Raw genomic sequence first — 485 nt, forward strand, 5'->3', positions numbered from 1 at the left:
GGTCCTGGCGTCCCCCGGTGCCACGTCGCACGGTCTTGAGATCCTCGGAGAGGACGAGGTCGGGGTGCGCAGTGTCGGGGTCCAGGGTGACGATGGCTGTGGGGTGGAGGGGACAAGGAGAGGGTCAGAAATAGGGATGGGAGCGCCCTCTGGGGGGGATTTTGGGGGGGTTGGAGGGGGTCATTGGGGTCCAGGGTGGTGTTCAAGGGGGAAAAGTGTCACAAAGTGGAAGGGTTCCCAGGGTGGAAGGACACAAGGGTGGGGAAGGGACCTCCAAGGTGGAAGGACCCAAAGATGGGGAAGGGTCCCCAAGGTGAGGAAGGGTCCCCAAAGCAGAAGGACCCCAAGGTTGGGAAGGGTCCCCAGGGTGGAAAGGACACAAAGGTGGGGAAGGGTCCCCAAGAAGGAAAGACCCCAAGACAGAAGGGTCCCCAGGGTGGAAGGGTCCTCAAGATGGGGAAGGGTCCCAAGGTGGGGAAGGGTCC

The 485-nt window shown here is 62.7% G+C and overlaps 1 protein-coding gene across 1 annotated transcript in view; it reads right to left on the reverse strand.

The window, feature by feature from the left end:
- LOC104544255 (butyrophilin subfamily 1 member A1-like) overlaps positions 1-96 on the reverse strand; it is a gene marked incomplete at its 5' end in the record, with an annotated part of 523 nt that extends 427 nt beyond the window's left edge. Inside the window, one exon of the mRNA XM_010189077.1 lies at positions 25-96. Within this exon, the coding sequence (XP_010187379.1) occupies positions 25-96 (72 nt within the window). The remainder of the gene's footprint in view (positions 1-24) is intronic.
- Between the last annotated feature and the right edge of the window lie 389 nt (positions 97-485).

Source organism: Mesitornis unicolor, unplaced genomic scaffold (genome assembly GCF_000695765.1).
Source record: "Mesitornis unicolor isolate BGI_N332 unplaced genomic scaffold, ASM69576v1 scaffold3997, whole genome shotgun sequence".
Taxonomy (NCBI): Eukaryota; Metazoa; Chordata; class Aves; order Mesitornithiformes; family Mesitornithidae; genus Mesitornis; species Mesitornis unicolor.